The sequence below is a fragment of the Asparagus officinalis genome, chromosome 3 (genome assembly GCF_001876935.1).
Source record: "Asparagus officinalis chromosome 3, Aspof.V1, whole genome shotgun sequence".
Classification (NCBI taxonomy): domain Eukaryota; kingdom Viridiplantae; phylum Streptophyta; class Magnoliopsida; order Asparagales; family Asparagaceae; genus Asparagus; species Asparagus officinalis.
The window spans coordinates 23,368,154-23,389,814 of record NC_033796.1 but is presented as its reverse complement, the minus strand read 5'-3'; the positions used below and the strand labels follow the sequence as shown (position 1 = coordinate 23,389,814).

The following is a 21,661-nucleotide window of genomic DNA, read 5'->3' as shown; positions in this document are numbered from 1 at the left end:
CCCCCCCCCCCCCACCTAAAAAAAAAAAATCGGTGGCATCCATCTTTAATTAACCTTTTGCTACATTTATCTAGATTAGGTATTCTGTAGAAATTGATATTAAATTTAAATGTCTACCTTGCTTGATTCATGACTTGCAAAGAGGTTATGTTTGGTAAATTGTATAGGGGGTTTGGCATATATACCAACTACAGATATTAATGTCTCATCGGGGTATTTATTTACCTTGATCTGCTATTGCTATATTTGTCAAATCAGTGAAAGGTTCTAGGGGTTTGGATGCTTACTATGGTATTATTCAGAATAAATGATACATTATGGGCGTATGTGACTGGCCATACCATGTATACATGAAGTGCCAGCAGGCATTGATACGTATATACACCAGAGTCCATTACCATGATTTACATTATGTAGCAGTCACTTGAGCTACTTTATTTCTTGATATGAATCTGCTGCTTGAATGCTTTATTTGATCCGGTTTCTCATGTAGGTTATAGATTTGAGTATGAATGTTAATATAAGACGCGTTATATTTTTCACGATTTTATAGCAGACCCTGTTCTTGTGCATAGCTTTTATTAGATCAAAACTTTGGCACCAAATTTACAATTTGGTCACCATTTTCATGATATTTGTGCATCATAGCAGACACCAGCCGATGGAAAAAGTCTATATACTGATGAGTACATGATAATGGTAGTGATGGTTCTTTATTCTTTTATTATGTTGTTTGGATTTCCGCTGTCACTTTTTCTTTGAATTGAAAGAGTTTTATGCCTGTTATATGATCCAACTAGATAATCTTCTTTTTCAGGAGATCTTTTGTTTAAAGATGAAGGATCATGTACATCATGTAGCGTGATTTGTTCTTCTATTGCGATGGCCGAACCGAAAGTCTGTTACTATAGATCCAAGGCACTGATGCTTTTCTTCATTCCTGGTGAAGCTGGTTTTATGGAGTCAGATTAGCGAGAAGTTTAGTACCAGACAAAATGAGATCATGAATGGAAGCTGGATAAATGAGATATACGATAGTTGTGTAAATAAAAGTCTCAGCCGTAATTTGGGCGACTTTGAGAATATTTTTGACTCTTGAGAAAGCTGCGGTTTTGTAGGGGAGCTGATTCACAATTTTGAGTTGTGCATTCTAATCACGCATGCAAGTGCCTGTATTTTAAAGCTTTGCTATGCTTATTATTGATGCGTTCTCTTCTTCAAGCGTTATGTCTTTGTAATGATTTTCTCCCACTAATTTCATGCTTCGACGGATATACTTCTGTTGAAATGGCAAAAAATATAAAATTTAAGTTTTGCGTACGCTGCCAAACAACCTTGTCAGAATTATCTGCAAAATAATTCTCCAGAACACAACACGTACCAAATTCCTTGAAACCAAATCTTGACAACCTGCGTGCATTCCAGAGTAACCACGACCTACAAAAGCCAGGCTCAACAAAATTCAGGAGACGCTTATTTAAACACTTTGATTCCGGAGAAAAAGCAACTGTTGGCTGACAACAGCCCCTTCAATTCATCTCGTTTGCCTTGAATTTCTTGACAGAATCAAGTATATACCATAACAGGTCCTAGTAACGCCCCTTCAAGAAAAGTTACTGATCAACAGTTATGAAATTCGGACCGTCTCATTTTTCGCTGCAAGTTGAAATAAACATGAAAGTCATCATCGCCCCTAAAAAAGCTAACACATGACAATAGTGCCTACTACAAGAGCAAAATAAAGTACAGATATCGACAACTTCAGTCACATACTATTGTTAGCAGAAAAACAAAAACCTAATATTAACTTTAGCCATTATCAGGCATCTGCTGTTGTTGATGCTGCTGCTGTGCTTGCTGTTGTTGGGCTGATTGCACTTGAGGCCACATATAAGCCCCAGGATGAGGTTGATGAGCAGCATAGAAATCAGCAGACTGGTCCATGTTTTTCCCCATAAACATGCCCGGATGTTGTTGAGCATAATAATAAGGAATAGAATCAGCCGCCCCCCCAACCATAGGCAACGCAGCTCTCGGAATCCCAAGTCCCTCTTCCTTCAACTCGTCTCTAGGAACTATATCAACCAAGAAATCAAATATATCAGTCCTCGTTATAGCAGCAGCGATATCATTCTTCTGGAGTGTCCTCCTCTTGTTCTCTTCAGTGTTGATCCATGACCTAAGTGTTAATTCCAGTATGAATATTTCACAAGCCTTGGCAAATACAACAGGGGCCTCAGCTGATATCATTCGTACGTCTTCATCAGCCTTCATGATCTTTTTTATTCGTGCAAGTGGCAGGCTGTGGTTTCTGAAGTCGGTGGTTTGCTCAATCTCTAGGATTCGCTCAGCCCAGAAGGCCTGAAGCTGTTGATTTTGCTGCTGTTGTTGTTGGAGGTGGAATTGGTGTGCTTGTTGGAAAGTGAGATGAGCTGAAGATGTAGGAAAGGATGACGCTGGAGGAGGACCAGGCATTGTAGCTTGTTGGTAGGGGGGAGCAGCGTAGGCTATTTGTGCAGCACTGCTACTTGGGACTCCTACAGCGGGATGAGCTGGTGGAGAGTGTTCCATTGTATGAGCATGCTTCAGCATTCTCTTCAGTTATGGTCCTACCAAATATGATAAGTAAGAATGAGGATTTGCCAACATATAAAAAACAATGCACCTGCTAGCTTGACTTCAGAGACAAAAAAGAAAAAAAAAGGATCCATAATGTATGTTATAAACTATTGATCAGTGTCATTAAATAATTAATCTTCACAATAGATGTTACTGTCCAACTCTTGTGTCCAGCAGTTCTAAATAATTAGGGCCATAGTAATATTAAAAGGTTGCTCTCCAGTGTTTATTCTTTGATGGAGTTTCCAAAACTTACTTCTTCCCCACAAATTAGTTTCAGTGTACCTATCCTCGGTTCAGTCGCGAATCACCACCTAGATATTAGTTTGAACCATACAATCAAATCCACAAGTCAGAGCTGCCAAAACCCAAATGGTAAACAATGCTTGAAGATCTGACGATAGAAGGTCCAAAACTAAGGTTCTAAGAGGTTGAGACTTTATATAGATGCTAAACTCATCTAAAATTTTGGAAACCGGAAAAGAAACGAGAATCTAAGCATAATATGTAACCAAGTGTTTGTAGGACTTGTAATTTGCAAATAATGGCATTACGAACAAGAGAAGATTTTGACAAGAGACTTGGCAACTTTTAGTACTTGGAGTCGAATTCTTCCATTCAAATTCAAAAACACTCCCTTAAATTTGATCTATATCCTTTAAATCCTGAACAAAAAAAACAAAGTGTTTTAAGAGGATTTTATCCACAGACCAACAACAAACAAATGGACAGTCAAAGCAACATGTGGGTTAGATTGTACACCAATTTTAAATTTTAGATAAGTCCTAAAAATTGTAGACCATTAAGTTAAAAATTCAGTAGTTACTATTTTCTGCCCACCTGATTTATGGGCAGAAGAAATGTTTAAAGTACTTAAGTTTGGTTTTTATGCACTTCAAATGACGTACATTGTTCATGGACCAACTAGGCACAAATGGATGGACGAAGTAACATGTAGGTCGGATCTGTGATTTAGGACATATAAATCTTGATCCAAGCATTTGATCATGATCAAAGCCATTAAAAACCCCTGCACACCAATTATAGTCAGGGTTTCTAAATCGTTGTCTCTAGTCTATATCCAAAGCCATGGAAAAGCATTTGATCATGCTCATGTGCTAGGGAATGAAGATACTACCATAGAGGAATTTAAGAATTCAAATCATGATCGAATATAGTTAGTAGTTCAGATTGGTATCATATGATAACATTCCAGGAACAATAAATCAATTAGCAGCCCACAATACATGAACCAAACTGCAATGAGACAGTTACCAATTTTTTCTTTTTGCAGATAAAAGTCTAGAGATTGAAAAGAATCACTGGTAAGATCATGAAAATATCTCAAAGAATACCTCTGTGATAACACATTCTTTTGAACAAAAAAGGAACAAATTTATGAACAATGTTCTTGATACATTTTGAGGTAGGGATGAAGTGTGGAAGATTAGATGGACAATAAGGACAACTGCCATGTCAAGAATACAACTAGATCTTGTTGAATAAGTATAAGTAGTTGGTTTTCATACCCAGGTAAGGGTCCAACGAAAAGGATGAATGGTATATTGCCAAATTTGTCGCTAGTGAGTTCACTTACAAGCAGAGAAAAAAAAGGTCCAATTGTTACTTGTAATTGGAAATAGAGGAACTTCAGGAATTCACGAGACTGAGAATCATAAATGGATACCTCAAAAATTGGGATGTTTAAAAGTCAAATCTCTGCACATATTTGAATTATTCACTCCCATTATCTAGGTCCTTCAAATAGCGTCAACCTTATTAAGAAAATCATGGAATAAGACTTCATAATTTCCACAAGTGACATCCAAATCACCAGAATATCATGAACACTTAATAGAGATTTTGCAAGAGACAAAATAGACAAAGTAGAGATTTTGTCGTTATGCTACAAATATAATGGAGGTGGAGTTGACTCATGAATCTATATACGATTTGAAGGAAAAGCAAATAGCAAGAATTGGAAGGTAATTAATCAAAGCTTAAGAGATAGATATGTAAGAAAACCCAATAAAATTAAGGTATTAATGATCTAAATCCATATATTTTAATTAGGTAACTAGTGAAACAAAAAAGTTAAAAAATCAATCAATACACCGCCTATCACTAGTCTATGAAGTCCTTTTGTGAGGTGTTAACATAGTATTATTCTCACGCTAAAGGATCCTTTTGCATCTGTTTAAGCAAGCATGAATGTGTGGGGTCCAATGCTTAGAATTTATTAAAGACCAGTACGGCATTCTCATGCAATTCGTTGTAAAATTTGACGCGTCTTCCAAGTGTAATACATGCAGCACACAAGTGTCACATTTGATGCATATCAGAGACGAACTCACTTTGAAAATAGCAGATATTGTATAAAGACAGCAGAGCCTTACAGGTGTAAGTATATCAATATCAAGAAACAAGTGGCAGACAAACCAGTAGAAAGCAATGGTAAGGACAGAAGAATAACATACAAAGATGCTTCTAGACAGCAACATCATCACATTCAAGTAAATCCAATTAGAGACCAAAATGCTCATAACCTTAATAACAAGCTGGAAATCTTGTCAATTTAAAAGTTTGACAGATAGGGAATAAATTTATTACTAAAAAGAGAGAGAAGGATCATCGGCTTGAAAATCGGCTTGGAAAATCTATATTTTGTGCAGGAGTAAGTAACTAAATATAAAAAGCACAAGCACAAGCAAGGTAAATAAACCTGGATGCAATGTACGTCAACGTCTTAGAAAACCAATATAAAGAGAGGATCATAAAAAAAACATACTAGCAGGAAAGGGAATATGCTCATAATCATGAAGTAAAGTTTTCAATGACGCAATGTCAGTATAGACTATTGCAGAGAGAAGGAGATCCATCATTGGGGAGTGGTGAAAAATAACAAGTGCATAAGAGAATTTTTTTTTTCCCTTTCTTTTCGATGTGGAGTATACAAATTGGATGAACCAGAGAAAAAAAACCCCTAACATAATGGTGATCATAGCCAGAAGGAAGCCAGGACATGAGGATCAAAGGGCCATTTCTGACTGAAAACAAAAGGGAATGCATCAGCTCTGCTGCCAAAATCAAGTTTTCATGTATCAATAGAGGGCAACTGGCAAAAGACAGCCAAGAGAATGGAACTGAAGAGCCACTTCACCTTGTAAGAAATACAAGGTAAGTAGAAGTTCCCAATAGCAAAATATAAAGTAATCCTGAAACGGTTAAATAGCTGTAACAAAGGTGCATCCAAAACTTACCGATGTGCTCAAACCTCAGGTGCTTCAAAGATAGATAGAACATGTAAAAATAGAACTCCCTCTAAGAAAATGAATGAGCTGATGTTCTGAGGCATGCATCGTATTATCATATTATTGGCACTCCCTACCATCACCCAGTTTCAACTGACTCATGCAGTTTCTTAAGGCATCTCACATATGTCTAATAAAAGCTAATCAAACAAGGGTGTAAATTAATAAAATGAGAAAGTAATTACCATTGTCAACATTTCAACTCAAGTAAAGTGAATGACTACCACACATGCACGTCTTCAATTTTGCAAAAATATTGATATTTTCTAATAGTAGCTTCGCCAAAAAATGCAATTTCATCACTCTCCCTTTATGTTAACATTCCATGAGAGAAGGGTGAAGTAGATAGCACATAAGGAAGTTGACAAAGTTGATAATATCATAAACCACAACAAACTACCATCAAAATCAGAGCCATAAACACCATCAAGTCCTTGATCAAGCCATCACAACTCACTTCAAACTCAAATCATGGCAAAACTAAACCTAAAACAATATCATGCATTGCAATTCGCAGAAAAAAAGGAAAAAAAAAAGATAATTCTTTAGCAACAAAAATCTCACCTTTACCCAACAACACCTCCTCATAGCCGCCACTGCAACCAAAAAGACAAATCAAAACCAAAAATCAGCAAAAACCCTAATCAAAACCCTAAAAAGAAAAGCTTCCGCTTTTACCTTGGAAAACAACAAGCGTTTTGTTTTGAGCTCGAGTGATTACAGTTTACAAGTAAAAACCCTAGAGAGAGAAAAAACTAAGAAAGGAACTTTGACTTGGAGAGAGAGAGAGAGAGTTGGGGCCCACTGCCCAGTGGAGGGAAAAAGCCTGAAATGGAATCAGATGCTAGGGGACACGTGTCGAATCATCGTTGTGAGGTACACGTGACTCACGAGTTGGGAGAGGTGGCAAGCAAAGCGGGTATGTGGACGCTACGTAGCGGGTGGATGGGTGTAGCGTATTCGTACGTATCTCGGGTCTACATACCAACTACTAATACATTTGGTAGGAAATGAACGCGCTCGAAGAACGAAATCTCAAATGTATACCTGTTAGCTATCAATTTCATTTTAAAAAAAGAAGAAGAAGAAGACAAAATCTGAACTATCAAATTGAGGTGGGCTGTTTGGTTAGTTTTCCATAAATATATGCAATAGGAAGAGGATTGTAAAAAGTAGTTTCCATAAACGAAGAGTTTTTTGTAGTTTTTCAATTTTTTTTTTAATTTTTCTTAGTTCTTTGCAAAACATGAAAAATAGGAATTCCGAATTTATAGAAAAATTTAATTTTTTATTCTTTAGTTTGGTTTGAGTGAAGAAACTAAGTGTGAGAGAGAAAAAGAGAGTTTTCAAACTTTCGTCTTTTTTTTAGGGAAAATTGCTTGGAGGAACTAAAACAACTTGGGGCTATGCATCCTCCTCCCCCAACTAGAGTCAACCCCTTATAAGCTCTTTGACCTAAAATTTTATGCTAAAACACCCCAAGCTCAACATTGTATATGTACTTTATAGTGTATTTTTAAGTATTGTTCATTTTACCCTTTTGTACACATTTGTGGAGGGTATAAAGTATTTTGTCTTATTAGCCAGCATAGCATGCCATTATGAAGTCTGAAGTCACTTCCGATTGGGGTTATGGATGGAGAGGATTTTTGGAGGGAAAGAAAAAATTGGAGGGAAACCTACTAAGTTCCCTCCAAAATAATGTCACATCTCAATGTAATATCTTCTTTCCTCTTTAGATCTACTCATAAGACCTTCAACAACCAAAATATTCTTAACTTTTTCCTCTTAACTTCTTCAACAAAAAAATAGAAGATTCTTTAATGTGTGTGATTTCATTTAACACTAATGCAACCCTCATTAAAGTCAATTCTGCAACAAGTTTAGTGGAATTGAAGATGCAAGCTGCAGAGAATTTTAGAGCACCGTACGAAATTAAGTTTGCTGATAAGTTACTCTCTCGAGAAGTTTCACAATGTCTCGTTTGAGCTTTCAAAAGATAAAGGTATTCTCAACATTATAGATTTTCATCGTTCAATGGGGTTAAATATGATAACCATGACTGTTACTAAAAGAGATGAATGATCCACGCATGCCATAGGGACAGAAACATAGCTTAAGTAAGTATTCAAAAGTTTTTTTTAGGTTCTGGATACACGTTATAATGGAAATTGTGATATCTACGTCATATATGTGTCCGGAAGACATTCAATGTGACATATTGACTTTATTTGTGATATTTACGTCTTATATGTGACTTTACTGGTGATTATCACACGTGACTTATATGTATGTTACATTCAACTTGCAGTGTTCCTAATGTAAGCTCACAGTCATTAGAGCATATCGAGGAACCTTATGAGAGGATCCCAATCGAGGAATCGGGGAGGATCCCTAACGATAATCCTCAAGGAGAGCATGTGTGGATGATGAACGACGTAGTAAGTGACTCATCACGGATCCCGACATGGTGGCACGAGGCAATTATTGGAAAAGGGCAACAATTTGAAAGCGCAAAAGAAGTTAGAATGGCTCTTATATACTATTCTATAGCTAAGAAGTTCTCTTTTAAATATGTTAACAATGAGCCAAAACGTATTTGTGCTAGTTGCATGTTCAGAAAAGAAACAAAATACCCGTGGTTGCTTTTCGCTTCATCATTGAGCCATGTGTCAACTTTTGCTATAAAAAAATTTGTTCCTCAACATACTTGTGGACAACATAACAACACACCTGGTCACTCCAGACCATCAAGAAGGTGGATTGCGAGTATGTTACAATCAATTATGAAGAGGCCATATATTACCCCAACTGACATCAGAAAGGAATTGCAATCTCAATACGGCTTAAAGTTAATTATTCTAAAGCTTGGCGTGCTAAGGAGATAGCAAAAGACCAAATATTTGGTTGCGCAAGGCATTCATATGATTTACTATCCTGGTTAGTCCATTAATTTGTTGATGTCTCCTTTAGAACATATATGTATCACATTTAACAATAAATGTGACATTTCAAAACGCTATGTGATAAATACGCTTCTCAAGTGATATTTCAATGTTATATGTGACAATTAAATCCTACTTGTGACAGTTCGACCTTATACGTGATATTTAGACTTGATTTGTGATGTTTGACTATTACATGTGATAGTTAGATCTTGTTCATCATTTAACAAGTTATTTGTCCTTTTAACCATCATTTTTAAGGTACGAAATGAAGGTGATGGAAACAAACCCATGTAGTTTCTTCATCATTAAACAAGAAGAAAGGAGATTCAAACATTTATTTGTGTCCTATGGTGCATGCGTACATGGGTTTATCAAGGGATGTAGGCCATTTCTCTTTCTAGATGAGACTTTTCTGAAAGATCGCTACAAAGGGATCTTATTAGGTGTGACTGCTTATGATGGTAATCAAGGCATATTTCCACTCGCATTTTGCGTTTGTGACAAAAAAATGAAGCGAATTGGAGTCGGTTTATTCAAGGATTGCGGTATATTTCGTACAATCGAACAGAACCATACAATTCACCCTATCCTCTAGTAATTTTGGCAGATGACGACAAAGGAATAAAACAATCTTTAAAAGATATATTTTTAGATGTGTACCACTCTAGATGTGTACTTCATCTTATTGAGAATTATAAATTGAAGCTTAGAGGATGGGTTTTGCCTCAAGTGTTGCTTAACGTATTTCAAAATTATTAGAGTTTGTTGCATATAAGTATACAAAAAGAGAATTTAAAGCTGTTTTACATGAGATTAGGTTGACACATCAAAGAGCTTACCAAGTAGTTCTAAGTTATGGTCCAAATAATTAGGCAAATTCTGTATTTTCTGGTATAAGTTATGTCAAATATCAAACATTTTCTATGAATTTGAGTTATTAAATGTCACATTATGCTTTTATATGCGACGCTCGTCTGTTACGTGTGATCTTTACTTGTCGCATGTGGTAATACGTCATTATATGGGACTCTTAGCTGTGTGCTGTGATATTTTGTTGCTGCTTGTGATGTTTGTTGTTTATATGTGACACATGGCTATAATTTGTGATAGTGAATTTTTGTTTGATACACAGATATGGTCATATCACTTCTAATGTTGTTGAATCTTTCAACAATTTGATTCGTGTGGCGAGAACACTTCCTATTTGGGATATGATCACATTCGTGTGCAAAGTATGAAAAGGATGAATAATCGTCGAGAGATGGAAACAAAATGGAATAGCTATCTATGTCCTGAAGCGGAAAAAATTTTCCAAAAAAATTGCATGAAAGGAAACACTCTTGAAGTATCGCATTCTATAGCTGAAATCTTCGAGGTATCATCACAAAAATTAGTACAAGTTGATTTAGAACACAAAACATGCACGTGTCGTGCATGTGATATATTGCGAATACCATGTAAACATGCGCGTGCTGCTATTAACTTTATGCATAGAGATGTGTACCAGTTTTGAGATTAGTTCATGACGACTAAAGCTTTCAAGAAAAGTTACGAACCAATTCTCTTTCCTGTTCCAAATTATGATAAGCCAGATATTACAGATGAAACAGTTGACATACTTCCCCTAAAGACTACAAAGAGACGTGAAAGGAACAAGAATAGACGTATCAATAACATATCTGAGAATAGACATCAAATTAGATGCTCAAGATGTCACGCTGAAGGACATAACCGAGCCACGTGCACTGAACCTATCCAAGATTAACGTTTCCTGATAGAATTTAAACTCTTTTGTGACTGTTGTCTATTAAATAGTACTTTTGACATTTTGTTGTGACATTTACTAATTAAATGTGACATATTACCTGTTTGTGTGACTTGTTGGTATTAACTGTGACACCTGTAAGAGCTTCTTTACTTGCAGATTCCATTTAATATGCTAAAGAAAAAAGATCACTAAGAAATTACAAATGCACGTTTTATCATTTACAAACAGCTAGTAAACATCCATCATCCAACAAATGAAACAGTTATATGTGTTTATCTAATACTTTCACTCAATCAAAGGTACATTAATACCCCAAAGTACAAAATATATTCTGGATCATCAATATCTTTCCTCAATATCTTTTTTCCTCATGTGAAACAAGAAATAAGTTATTACATCATCTTTTTTTTTCCTTCCATGTTTTTGTTCCGGCAAATTTTTTCTCAATATCGGCCTTAATGGCCATCATATCAACGCTGTGAGTAACAAGTTCTTGCTCATAGGCTTCATTCAACATTGACAGCTTGTCATAAGCTTCAGTCTACATTAACAATAACTTTCAGCGAGGAAATGCCACAAATAAGGAAGACCACACATAAAGTTCACATAAACACTACATCTATCATAATAAACTGGCAAATATCACAGGGAATAACCAACTGGCATAGATAACAATGTATCACAAAAAATAGCTAAACGTCACATAATAACACTTATTATCACAATCAACGTATAACAGTCACATGCAATAAATAATACTCACATAATAAACTATTACCACATTCAAAATGTAAACAATAATCACATAAGAATTAAACTTATCTCACCAATGCAATAGTCAATTGACTCCTTTCCTCTTTTTTTTTTTTACTCTTTTATTTCTTAAAGAGTTTTCAGAGTTAACTTCCTCCTCTCTTTTAGCCTTCATCTTTCTAGGCTCTTGCTTTATCTCCTCATGGACATATCGCGGTATATCTTGCTCCGGTAAGATGTGGATTGCGATTTCCGATTTCTTCGTAATCATTGCAGTTCGTAACGAACCCACCTTCTTACCTTCCAATGTCCAGTTTGTCATTGGTGGCTTGGAATCATTGACTCTGATTGTCTCCTTGATGTTTGTAATCTCATAGTACTATAGCTTCAAAAAAAAACAACATTCAAACAATAATGTATCACAAGTTAGATACAAATGTCACATGTAAGGCTAAAATTATCACAATTAAACAATACATATCAGGGACAAATGTCATATATGGGGCACAAAAGTCACATATCAGTATCACATATTACATGTAAATAGCAATAATCACATATAACAAGATAATATCACATATTAACTACAAATATCACATATCAGGGACAAATATCACATATGGGGCACAAACATCACATACCCGTATCATATATCACATGAAAAAGACAATAATCATATAAGTACATATTAACTACAAATATCATAATTAAACAATGCATAGCAGGGACAAATATCACATATGAGGCACAAATGTCATATGTTAGTGTGATATATCACATGTAAATGGCAATAATCACATATAACCAGATAATATCACATATTAACTACAAATAAATATCACACTTAAACAATGCATATCAGGGACAAATGACACATATGGGGCACAAACGTCACATATAAGTATCATATATCACATTGAAAAGACAATAATCACATACACACATATTAACTACAAATATCACAATTAAACAATGCATAACAGAGACAAATATCACATATGGGGCACAAATGTCATATATTAGTGTGATATATCACATATAAATAGCAATAATCACATCTAACAAGATAATATCACATATTAACTACAAATAAATATCACACTTAAACAATACATTTCAGGGACAAAATTGTTTGCGTCGAAAATTGCTGTTTTCATTGCTATCGAATCTATTACAACTTTAGTCATTACAATAAACTCGAATAAAATAAAAAGTTGATCTTTTTATAAGATCTCCTTACACAATGAAAATAAAACAAGTTTACAACTTTATCAAAACAAACGCAGGGAGATCGTTTATCGATCTTCTGCTTGCGTGGGATCTTTGCCTGTGCCGGGGTTTATCCGTGGACCGCCTTAGATCTGGATCCGGTTGATGGAAAATTCGGCAGAGTTTCGTCTTCGCCGATGAAGTATTTGATTTGAAGCGCTGAGATCGACCAAGCGAAATCAGGGCTCTTCTCGAGATTAAGACCAAGCCTAATCTCAAGGGACGGACGGGAACGGGCGTCGGATCTCTCGAACTCTCCTTCTTTATGCCGAAGAACTCGCCAAGATCTGTCAACCCTCGCTGAAATTCGTGCTCCTTTGACTCCACAATCCGGCAGCACCTCCTCGTCTTGATAATCAATCGCCCCAGAAAATGGAGGCCTTTGGTTCATATTTATAGGCCTCAAAATGCGGTTATTTGGATAAGAACAAGGGATTTGGCTCTATCTTCAGTCAACAGCAGCCTAACAACGTTTAGGGATGATCTCAAGTCAGTTAAGAACCCCTGAAACCGATAAACCGTATTCGTTCGATTTGTTGACTTGTATGCTTCGTCGCGAGACCGATCGTCGAACGCGCGTTGGTTAACATACGCGTGCTGATCGATGCGCGCGGGCTGATTGACGTGCGTGCGTTGACCGGCGCGCATGAGTTGGTTTGACGTACGCGCGTTGACCGATGCGCACGAGATGATTTGACGTGCACGTGTTTGACTGACGCGCACGCGTTGATTGACGTGCGCGCGTTGACCGGCGCACACGAGCTGATTGACGTGCGCGCGTTGACTGGCGCGCACGAGTTGATTGACGTGCACGCGTTTGACCGACGCGCACGAGTTGGTTTGATGAATCTTCTTGACTCGCCCATTCATTGCTTCGAGTTTCGTGCGGGCTCTCGTAGACAATTTTAGACGCCTACAGATACCCCCTCCAAAGTGTTTCAGCCTCATTCTTTTATAGAGGAGTCTGAAACGCTTTGGATATGATGGATCCCCACCTTCAGTCGGTGTTAAAGGAGCTACAGATGGTTTCGATTCTTGACTTCTCCATATTTTAGCGTATTCTGTATTTTGTCGAATAGCTAAGATTTTCTCGGTACTGCGTTTATCGTCTGACCGTTGTTGAAGCCTTGAACCGGAATTGGTGAGTGGTTGACCTTAGAGTTTCGAATCGATCGGCGTTGACTTTCATCGCAACGCGTTGACCGGCGTTGACCTAGGGCTACGCGTTGACCGGCGTTGACCTTAGGGTTTCGAATCGATCGACGTTGACTTTCATCGCAACGCGTTGACCGGTGTTGACCTAGGGCTACGCGTTGACCGGCGTTGACCTTAGGGTTTCGCGTTAACCTGAGGAGAACCAGTTTATACTCGTGTACTCCTGGGAGTTTCGGGAATCAGTTTAACCTCATGTACCCGCCGGAGGTTGCCAGGTTATCCTTAAGAATTATTATTTGTAATATTCTCTAGGAACTTCCTGTCAAAATGGGAAACAGTTTAGACTCATGTACCCGTTGGAGTTCGGATATCGAATATTCCGATAAAAGGCGAAAGTATCGCGAAATCACCCAAAATATAAAATTGGGTCCCGAATATTCCGAAATAGGTGAAAAATCACGAAATCGCCCAAAATATAAAATTGGGTCCCGAATATTCCGGGAAATGAAGTCGAACTCTGAACATTCCAAATATGAGCAAAAACACCGTGAAATTGTCCAGGAGATGAGGTTAAGCTTCGAAAATTTCGAAAACGGACGAAAATGGACGAAAATGTGGCAAAAACGGGCCTTGAACTGGGTCTGACCCGCGTTCACGCGGGTCGGATGGATCCGACCCGCGTGATCGCGGGTCGGATTAATCCGACCCGTGATCGCGCGGGTCGGACACAGGTCCGACCCGCGGAACGCGGGTCGGGAGCTGGTAAAGGGGTGAGAAATCCCCATTTTATCTTCTTTTTCCTCCTTTTTCTTTCCGTTCCAGCTCCTGTTCGGTTTTCTTCTTCAAGGTCCGGTCTCTTGAGAGCTCCTCTTCCTCAAGAATTCCTCTAACTCAAGAGTTCCTATCAAGATCAAAGTTCCCCTCCTTTAAATTCCTCAACTACATCCTCTTCTTCCAATTCGGATTTGATCACTCCTCCTTTAAAACCATCAGCTCCTTCCTCTCTACGAGCAAGGCCAGCTAGGGTTCAAAAATTGGACATTGGCTATCCGGGTTTGCACACAGTTCATCCCCCTCTTGAGTTCCAGGTGAGTTCCTCTCTCCTTGCTTCAATTTATTCCACTCTTCATATTTGGATGCTTGATTCATGGCTGATTTTTTTTTGAATTTTGACCTAAAAATCGAAGCCCTAGTTCTTGAATTTTGGGGAAAACTGAAACTTGAACTTGAGCTTTGAATGATGGCCGATTTTTTTTTCTTCATGGTTGCATTCATAACTTGGTAATTGAAACCCTAACTTTTCACTCTTGAGGGAAAACCGAACCTTGGATGTGGAGTTCCAATCATTCCCGCATGAGAGCACATGTAGAAGCCATAATTCCTAGGGTGACAAACTTTGTTGTCAACTACAGTACCGGGTGGAACATCATCAGGTGATCCTGGTTAAAAAAAAATTTGGTATGGTGATTCTTTTGGGCAATTATCACCAAAAACTTAGGGCACCATTGTTCGTCAAGAAATTTGCATGCCTCAATAATTTGATCCAGCTCGATATTTAACACCTGATTGAACTGAGATTCACTCACACCATCCCGGATAATTTTGTCATCATTAGAACCTGCTGGTTTGGACAAAGAATCTATCATCCCGACCTTAGGACTTTGGGTTCTTACACAAGCTTTGTACCGAGAAATAGAAGGCCATTGACGTGAGCCTACAACCGCAGCAGTTGATGGAACATTAGAATGTCTAGGTGAACCGTGTGATATATCCATGCCTAGTATAATTATTGGTGACTCAGAAACAAGGGGGATCTTTGTCATGCGCTTTTGTAGCAATAATGAGTTAATTCCACCAATCTTTGCATTGATCTTTAGTAGAACATTAGTAAGGTATCGGTCATTAACTCTTTGAGGTGCAATGCATTGTGTCACAGTTCCAAATTCAAAAAAAGACATTTTTGCTTCCAAAGTCCTTTAACATCAGAATTTTTGAGCTCAGATAAAAGGCAGAGTAGAAATTTGGGAGCTCCCGGAAGCTTTGACTTTATCTGCTCAAACATATCTTCAACTCTTGCATGTGCCTTGAATTTGTACATGTGATTAAACCCTTGCATATGGTTGCACTCTTGTATATGATTCAAATTCGAACTTGTATATAACTGAGCTCTTGTATATGATTGAATTCATATGTAACTGAATGAATTCGAACTTGTATATGACTCAAGAACCTTATATGCCTTGAATTCGAACTTATACATGACCGAGTTCTTTGGTTGGTCTTTATGACCTTTAACCTGAGCTGAGGATGTCGTATAGGTTTAACTGGACCCTTAATTGGAAAATTCCATTTTGTAGAATTTCAATTAAAGATTCACAATTTCCCTTTCAGTCTCTGATTTATGTATCTTGGTTCTTGATCTGACTGAGCTGTTGATCTTCATTGCAGATTAGCTATGTCGACGATTTGGACCGGCTGGAGCGCGAATTCCGACGGTTATAAGAGTTGAAGACTGCCGGTACTTCAACGTACATAGCCATCCGGATGGAATCTCGTCTACAAGCATGGCGCGACACTCGGGCTTCTACTGGACTTGAGATTCAAACGCAACAAAGTCGGGTGGATCAAATGGAGGCCTTGGCTATCTTGGGGATGGCGAAGGATGACTTGGAGCGTTCACAAGTTGTGATATCCGGAAAATTGGAGCTCTCGAAATAGAAGTTAGCCAAGATCAAACAAGAGGCTGCGAAAACATTATCCCTCACCGAGGAATCCTTCAAGGTTGCATTGCAGTGTGAGCTTGAGCGAACTTATACAGAGGAGTTGACTAAACTTGATCAGCAAGTCCGTAGTCACAAACTTCATGTAGATTGATTGTAACTCTTGTACCTGCAAACTCAATTTTATTAATAGAAAATATGTCTTTTTTTCATTCATTATGTCTCATTTATTATGATGTCTTACTCCGTATGGAATAATCAACCATAATACTTGTGGGATTTTCGGCAAACCCCCAGCCTTCAACGGGTTTGATGAGCCTTTACCGACTACCGTCTGAGTCGGGCTAGCATGCAGATTATTCTATATCCGTTCCGCATGTAACGTTGTGCTAAGATAAGAGAGTTAATTCTCCTAGACTTGGTGCTATGATTTTGAATACATAGACTTCGTCTTTCTCATGGGAGTAGACTAAACGGCAACGCGTATTAGGCGTTGACTTACCCCTCCTTAGGCTTCGGGGTAAATTCCCCAGGCTTAGACCCTGGTGTCTTTTTCAATCGGTGAAAGACTAAACCGGCGACGTGTGTTAGACGTAGACTTAAGATTTTTGGCAAACCCCCAGCCTTCAACGGATTTGATGTGCCTTTACCGATTACCGTTTGAATCGGGCTAGCATGTGAATCTTAAACCCGTCTCACATGTGACGTTGCGCTAAAAGAATTACTTCTCTTAGACTTTGTGCTATGATTTTGAATACATAGACTTCGCATTTCTTACGGAACATGCATCCGCAACGCGTATAGGCCGTGACTCATGCCCTAGTTAGGATTCGGGATAAATCGCCAGAATTGTACCTGGATGTCTTTTTCATCGTGAAAGACTAAACCGCAACGCGTATTAGGCGTTTGACTACCCTACTAGATCGGATGAAAGTCCAGAATTGATACTTGGTGTCTTTTCAATCGGTGAAAGAATCAAACCCGGCCCAACGCGTATTAGCGTTGACTATCCCTACCTTAGGATTCGGATGAAAGGTCCCCAGAATTATACCGTGGTGTCTTTTCAATCGGTGCCAAGACAAAAACCGGCAACCGCAGTGTTATGGCGTAGGCCCCCCTTTTAATCCCCTTAAGAATAAATAAAGAAATGACTAGTAGCACCAAACAAAAGAATAAGAGAAGACGCAAAGAGAAGATGACAAATATAAGAATAAATAAAGCAATCTTTAAACAAAGGAACAATATAAAAAAGGGCATATAATAAAAAAAAAAATCTAAGACAGAATAAGAAATCAGAAATATAATAAACCAGAAAACAAAAACAAAATTTAGAGTTGAGATAAAATTCGCGTGCACGAAAGTGCACGGATTAGAAGTTGGGAATTGTGTGCTTTTTCAAGGGTTAAAGACGGACTGGAAAATGAAGAGGATGAATTGTATATTCTATCTCCGGCACTGAAGAGGGAGAATTTATATTTCATCTCCAGTTGGAAAGGGAAACTCAAGGTGTGTGATCTCCACCTCAGAATCCGAAATGATGAAAACTAAGAGTGGGATCCTCCACTCCGAGAATCGAGAAAGATTCAACACACCCTAACTTTATCGAGATGGTCATGTCGATCCAAAAAGAGTCCTACATTTATTGAGGAGAAACGCCCAATTCGACCCTCAAACTTTATAGGTTTGGTGGAACAAGGAAAAGATGGAAGTTTTGTATGAAAAGGATAACTCAATCTTAGTCCTGACATTATCACTGGGCAGTTTGACTAAGTAAAGTTGCGAGGACAGATCCTGAACCTTTTATAGGTTTGATTCTGAATTGAAAGTGGGACCCTCTCGTTCATTGAAGGAATCGGAGGACGAATCTGGTTTGGCCCCTAACTTTTATGAGTTTGCACAAGGAAGGCGAGTAAAGTCGCGGAAGCGTTTGAAGATGACTTACGTTTTACAGGCTTGATCGTTCAATTTTGAAAGTGGACCTCTCGTTTCAATGACAGGAAATCAGAGAGGGCGACTTTGTGTGGCCTAACTCCATTGAGGAAGGTTTGACCAGGTAGACAGTGAGAGTGGAGTACAATCAAGGTGGGGGTTGAGTGTTATATCACTCGTTGTTCGTAGATTATCGGTATTCCTAAGAAAATTACATCATAGCGTTCTTACTGGGAACCTCCCATTACATGACATCCACCCCCCAGCTTCCTTCTTGGAACTGGTCTGATTTTACTCCGTTTACATGTCCGGGTTATCCATTAAGAATACTTATCGTAAGCATTCTCACGGAACTTCCATCAACGGTAGGAACAGTTTAAGACTCATATACCTATTGGAGTATCAGGGAAGCAGTTTACTCTTACATCGTCGGAGGATTAAGAAGCAGTTTTATTCTTATACTTGTCGGAGTGTTGAGAACAGTTTATACTCATATACTCTTCGGTGTTCATTCGTCTCAATTGAGCGATATAACGCCGGCTTCAACCAAGGTTTGGATGCTATTCTTAAGAGCGAAGCAAGCCTTGGTAGGATGAAGGATCCTCCTATGATACGCACAGTAGCTCGGATCCGCAGTATTATCAGCTTCCTCCTGATCTGGGATAGGTGGTAGCTTGATCTTGTTACTTTCATGGAGGGACTCGAAAATAGCTGGAACATCTTCGTCCTTGAAGGAGTACTCTTTTTGGAGTCTCGGATCCGAAGTATTTTGCTGCCTTCGGGGTTGTTGTTGCGATGTCTGGTTAACGTCTACAACCGCTGCATGTGCCTTTCCTTTACCACGGGAGGCAAAGTTTGAGTTCGGAAGATTCGCCGTCGGTTGGCTCCTCTCGGCTTTCTTCCTTCGGAGGAAGCGTTCGGCCCGCTCTCCGCGCGTCTTCAACTCTTTCCAAGTGTTGGACGGTGCGACTCCCATAACTTCTAATATCTCAATAGATAGGTTGTTATGACATGTCTGGAGGATGAAGTCCTCCGTGATCGGATCTCGGCAGTTCATTGCTTTATTCCGAAAGCGCTTGACGAAGTCGTCGACTGTCTCGTCATCTTCTTGTTTCTCATCGAAAAGTGTCCTGATGGATACCTCGTCGTCGTCATCAAAGAAGTTACCAAGGAATGAGTTCTCCATATCGTCCCAGTTGTTAATACTTCTGGGCTTGAGACGGCGGTACCAATCGAAGGCCGGCCCGCGAAGGGGGCCAACGAATGACCGAACCATCAAGGCTTCATTGCCGGAGATCATACCCAAGTGGGACTTGAAGTAGATCAGATGTTGAGTGGGTGAACCCTTCCCGTCAAACGGCGTGAAGTTAATCAAGTTGAACTTCGCCGGGTATGCTATTGTGTCCCACTCTCTTGGGTATGGACATGGAATGCCAGTCCTCTTTACCTCTCGATCAGACATTAGAGCGTTGATTTTACTCTCGAGATCTTTCATTTTCTCATCCTCGCTCGTATCGGGCTTTGGACGATTCTTAAGAGGAATAACGGGGCCACCCCCAGCGTTGTCGTCTTTAGTGGGGCCACCCCCAGCGTTTTGGTCAACGGGAGGGTCATCAGCATTGCGACGTTGGTCATCAGCATTGAGACGTGCATCCACATCTGAATCGCTGCCTGCTTGATCAGTACGGTTGCGATGGCTAGATTCACCGAACTGATTGGATAGAGCCCGAATTTGTTGGTCATGCTCTTCCCTTATCCGTAGCATAGCCATTTCCATTTCAATCTTGAATGCCTCTTTCTGTTTGGTTAGAGCATCCTCAAGAATTTTTCGGTATTAATCATAAACACTTCACGGGATTGTCCCGGACTGGATACCGTATTATCAGAAGCGATTGCCGAGTTAGCGTCTGATGCTTCATCATCCGAGGATAACCCTCTCTGCATTCTCTGATAATCCCTTTGTCTAATAGTTCCTGATCGCAACCGGGTTAGACGGTGCGATACGAGAGGGTCAGAACTAGAAGGTCGAATCGACTTTCCCTTATCAGCCATGTTAATTGTGACTTTTGGAAGTTCGTTATCATGAACAGTCGATCGCTTCTTACGGAGACGCTTTGGTTTGGACTTAGTCATTCCGTTGGAAATCCTCTCAAATACCGAGACCCTCTGCGGAGCGGTCTTGCTGATAATACTGTCCTGATTAGTTCGGCGCACGGGTAGTGAGATTTGGTTTCTCGGGCATATCTTTTCCGAGACTCGTTCATACCCCCAGCCCGATAGTACAACTCATCGATCAGATGACCGGAGCAACCTATCGTGTGTTGACATGACTCCCCTGGTATAACGTTGTCATTGTCAGATGAATACGTTTCTTTCAGGGGATTTGCCACTTTATTAGCATTCTTAAGAGTCACGTGTTTAGAACTACGCTTTTGGGAGCGCAGGATCTCAACAGGCTCTTGGTTTTGGATAAACACCCCCAGGCGGGTAGAAATTGGAGTTTTCCCTTTATGAGAAGGCTTAAAATTGTTGCGAGGGCGTGTGCGACCTCCAGCTCGACGAGTCGCTCGGGGTTCAGTCACCGGACCCAAGCGTTCTTCGATCAGAACTTTGCCTCGATCCTCGTGCAAAGGACCCAGGCGATCGACTATCCTCACCTTGAATCGGGACAAATCCACGTTGTCACGGTGCCCCGCCGGAGGTACGGAACTCGAAGGGATCGACGAAACAGGTGTAGAACATCTTCTGCCTTGACTCTGGCGCGGGTCAGATTTAAGTGACCGACAGGTTGGAGGGTCGGATTCAAGTGACCCGCAAAGTGGAGGGTCGGATTTGGGTGACCCGCAAAGTGGAGGGTCGGACCCAAGTGACCCGCGATTTGGAGGGTCGGATTTGGGCGACCTGCAGATTGGCGGGTCGGATTTGGGTGACCAGGACATCTTCTGCCTTGAATCTGTTGCGGGTCAGACTTGGGTGACCCGCAAGTTGGAGGGTCGGGTTTGGGCGACCCGCAGACTAGAAGGTCGGATCTGAGTGACTCGCGAATTGGCGGGTCGGATTTGAGTGACCCGCGATTCGGCGGGTCGGATTTGAGTGACCCGCAGACCGACGGGTCGGATTTGAGTGACCCGCATTTTTCGATCTTTTCGGCCGCCGTCTTGGACTTTGGCCTCCAAACTTTGTGCAGTT

General features: G+C 39.6%; 1 protein-coding gene, 1 long non-coding RNA gene and 1 pseudogene across 2 annotated transcripts; 1 reads left to right on the top strand and 2 right to left on the bottom strand.

Moving 5' to 3' along the window:
* LOC109833402 (nuclear transcription factor Y subunit C-2-like) lies at positions 1,614–6,718 on the bottom strand. Its single transcript, XM_020401054.1, has 3 exons — positions 6,609–6,718; positions 6,495–6,526; positions 1,614–2,609 (listed from the first exon to the last, which is right to left on the bottom strand). Exon 3 carries the CDS (start codon positions 2,590–2,592, stop codon positions 1,810–1,812), a length of 783 nt encoding a protein of 260 aa, XP_020256643.1. The 5' UTR covers positions 2,593–2,609; positions 6,495–6,526; positions 6,609–6,718; the 3' UTR covers positions 1,614–1,809.
* On the top strand, positions 14,796–16,755 carry LOC109833401. The gene is made up of 2 exons (XR_002245206.1): positions 14,796–14,911; positions 16,272–16,755. It is a non-coding gene; the product is annotated as an uncharacterized LOC109833401 (long non-coding RNA).
* Positions 14,941–16,258, bottom strand: LOC109833400 (annotated as a pseudogene).

What these genes read in the sequence shown, in the direction of transcription:
- LOC109833402 (XM_020401054.1), bottom strand. Translation starts at nt 2,592, where the DNA reads ATGCTGAAGCATGCTCATACAATGGAACACTCTCCACCAGCTCATCCC.